The sequence below is a fragment of the Sinocyclocheilus anshuiensis genome, unplaced genomic scaffold (assembly GCF_001515605.1).
Source record: "Sinocyclocheilus anshuiensis isolate Anshui unplaced genomic scaffold, SAMN03320099.WGS_v1.1 scaffold680, whole genome shotgun sequence".
Classification (NCBI taxonomy): domain Eukaryota; kingdom Metazoa; phylum Chordata; class Actinopteri; order Cypriniformes; family Cyprinidae; genus Sinocyclocheilus; species Sinocyclocheilus anshuiensis.
The window spans coordinates 60179-63435 of record NW_015555783.1 but is presented as its reverse complement, the minus strand read 5'-3'; the positions used below and the strand labels follow the sequence as shown (position 1 = coordinate 63435).

Sequence of the window (3257 nt, the reverse complement as noted above, 5' to 3'; positions counted from 1 at the left end):
CTGTCTATATATATATATATATATATATATATATATATATATATAGCTGTTTCTTTAATATAGTGTGTTGTATATACAATCTATAAGTTGCAGCAAGTTTTCATAGAACAGTGAACACATATCTCACAATATCAATGAAAATTCCTCATGATATGAGCCCTTTAAATAACTCTATCAGCGGGGTGGCTGTGATGCTCTACACTAGCGTTCACACTCACTTGCACTTCGGCAGGCCTCCCTCATCAGTGTAGCATGTTCCTCCATTCATGCATCTGCATGCAAGTGGCATGGACACCTCTGCCTCAATGGCTGCATGTGCGAGGCAATGCAACACAGTCACAATGCAATCACATCACAAGTCAAACACTCACTTTCATCACAATTATCAGAGCACTGAAGTCAAAACATCACATGACAATAATGAAATCATGCAGCAGCAGATGCAGCACATGCATGTATGTTATGAAATGTATTGATGGGATGCAATGGAGCCAATCAGCTCATCTCAAACTAACAGCAGTAGGTGTGTGTTCATCTCTTACCGGCATCACATTCATTCTTGTTGAATGCGTGCAATGTGGAGCCCTGCGGACAGGCACAGGTGTATCCACCTGGCCGCAGCAAACACAGGTGACTGCAGACACCCTGACAGGGGTTCAGCACTGCAAGAGAATTTGAACAGTCATTTACTATTACTATTACAGGAATTATCTTTGGCTAAAAGAAATGCGGTGAAAAAGAACTGAGGAACAGGTGCTTTTATTCAACTTAATTCACCTGTGGTTTCTACACAGTTGTTCTTGGGTATAAAGACAAATGCAAAACCACTATATACTGTATATATATTAATTAGCACGTAACTTAAAGTTCACGGGCATTTGCATCCTTTTGTGCAGATACAAGTTGTAATGTTACGTCTATGTTATGTATCTAAGTTATCTGATTAAAATCATAGGATGTGTCATAGAACGGGCTTCAGTTTATGGGCATAAAGTCACTCAGCTTCACCTCAGGCAGCTATTCCTTTCTAGATGCATCTAACATTGCTGCATCATAATCATAATCTAACAGTGTTCTAATCATGGGTTCATGTTTTCATATACAGGTTTTCATGTCATATTTTTATTTTTAACATTAATTTTCATAACAGTCCAGATATTTTCATTATCTCCATGATGGCCATGCCCCGCCCCCCCCGAGTACTCGTTTTTGAAACCTAATGATAATCGAAATGAGAAAATGCTCATCCCTAATTCAAAATTCGAAAATGAATGGCTCTTTTAATCTGGTTTTTGCTCGTGAATCGCCTGAACTGAACGATCGATGTCACGAATTTGAATCAATCGGAGTGGTTCCAGTATAAATGACTCATTCAATTGATTCGGTTTGTCTGTTCCTCTTTTTGCGTCTTCAGCCATGTTTACATGACACTGTCAGTACTACTACCAGCATAGCTCCCTAGTTTTATGACATTAACTGAAATAAGCGAAAAAGTATGAATTTGTAAACATGTCAATATATTTCCATTCCAAATATAACATCCAACACAAATTTACGACCATATTCAGGTGAGGTAACCGGTTTACTGCTAACTAGGGAAAACACTCCATTAATATGACGAGCTGCACCTCAAAATACATGTTAGATGGAAACATTGTGCTTTATGATTGAGTTTGTTGCTGTCACGGTTTGCTACTGTGAGGAGCACAGAGCGAGGCACGAGGAGACGCAGAGTCCAATTCAAACATACAGTTTTTAATAATATCCAGGGAAACAGGAAAACACACGTAGCAAGGGTTGACATTAACAATTCCAGACGAGGGACAACAGAACGGGCTAGAACTCAAATAGGGCAGATAACGAGGGGCAGACAGCTGAGGAGGGTAACTAATAATGAGAAACACCTGGAACTAATAGAACTAAATGGGGACAGGAACTGGAAGGACCAAATAAGGACAAACAAGAACTAAACGGGAACATACACGTGACGTGACAGTTGCTTAATTCACTGTATTTTAATAGTTTGACAAATGCAGTTCAGTTGGTGACTGTTCAATAGGAAATCAGTTGCATGAATGTTAAATTTATCAGTATATATTGTAATAAATATTTGAGAGATTATTGTTGTATCTGATTGTATTCGTCTATATAGAGTGAATGTAAAAAGAGCAAATGTGAGAAGCAGATGAACAAAATAGCCAAACAACAAAGTTAATGAGGGTAAAACTTTTCATTCAACTGAGCTACGCACGTACGTTTTAAACACTTCAGATACCTTATATGTTAACTTCTCAGGTAATATCAATTGTATGACCTATTTCAGATGTGGCCAAAATTACAACAACAGTGGTTACATAAACATATATTTAATCAAAATTATTGCTAGGGACAATTTAGTAGTTGCTGGATATCGGTAGGGACATGTCCCTAGAGTCCCTAAAGTAAATTTTACGCCCTTGTTGAAACGTAAGGATTCCCGGTCGCACCTGAGTGGTTGTGTCGGTGCTGCTGGTAGATGCGTACTTGAGTCAGCCAGGGGTTTATGGTCAACACCTTCACCTTGTCTCCTTTCCCGAACTTATCTTTTTTCCACACTTCTCCCTTCTCTTTAGTCGTCCAGTACACGTGTCCCTCGAACACATCCACACTGTAGGGGTGACCGATGTCTGCAATGACAACAAACGTGAGAACATCGGCCAGTCAAAAGCAGTTTTCTCGGATGTAATGCTCCGACGTCTCACCTCCTGATAGGATCATTTGACGGTCTGTTCCGTCCGCTTTCATCGATTCAATGATGTTTTCTTTTGAGTCACACCAGTAGATGCGGTTTTCATTCAGGTAGTCCAAAGCTAAACCAGTAGGCCAGCCCAGATCTTCATCTAACAGCACCTCTCTGTGCTGCCCATCCATCCACGCCATCTCAATCTTGGGCTTTCTGCCCCAGTCGGTCCAGAACATCTTACTATAACATATACACACAAAATAATCATCATTAATGACAAAAACAGCAGTTTTGAAGAATCAGGGTTCCAACATTTTATGATCAATGAAATTTCAATTATATTTCAAGTGGTTTGTGATTATTAGACAAGATTTTTAAAAATATTTTATAAGATGTATTAGTTTTATTTCCAAGACTTTTCCCACACATAAAAATCACAATTTTAAAACTTTCATGACCATGCATCCCTCAGGACTGTCCATTAATTATGTTTTAATCCCAAATGACAAAAAAAAAATTGTGTATACATATATAT

General features: G+C 38.6%; 1 protein-coding gene across 1 annotated transcript in view; it reads right to left on the bottom strand.

Moving 5' to 3' along the window:
* The window catches only part of LOC107674754 (low-density lipoprotein receptor-related protein 2-like), a gene marked incomplete at its 5' end in the record, with an annotated part of 69088 nt that overhangs the window by 7954 nt on the left and 57877 nt on the right, over nucleotides 1-3257 (bottom strand). Inside the window, 4 exon segments of the mRNA XM_016468847.1 lie at nucleotides 219-309; nucleotides 543-662; nucleotides 2487-2666; nucleotides 2742-2962. Coding sequence (XP_016324333.1) covers nucleotides 219-309; nucleotides 543-662; nucleotides 2487-2666; nucleotides 2742-2962 — 612 coding nt within the window.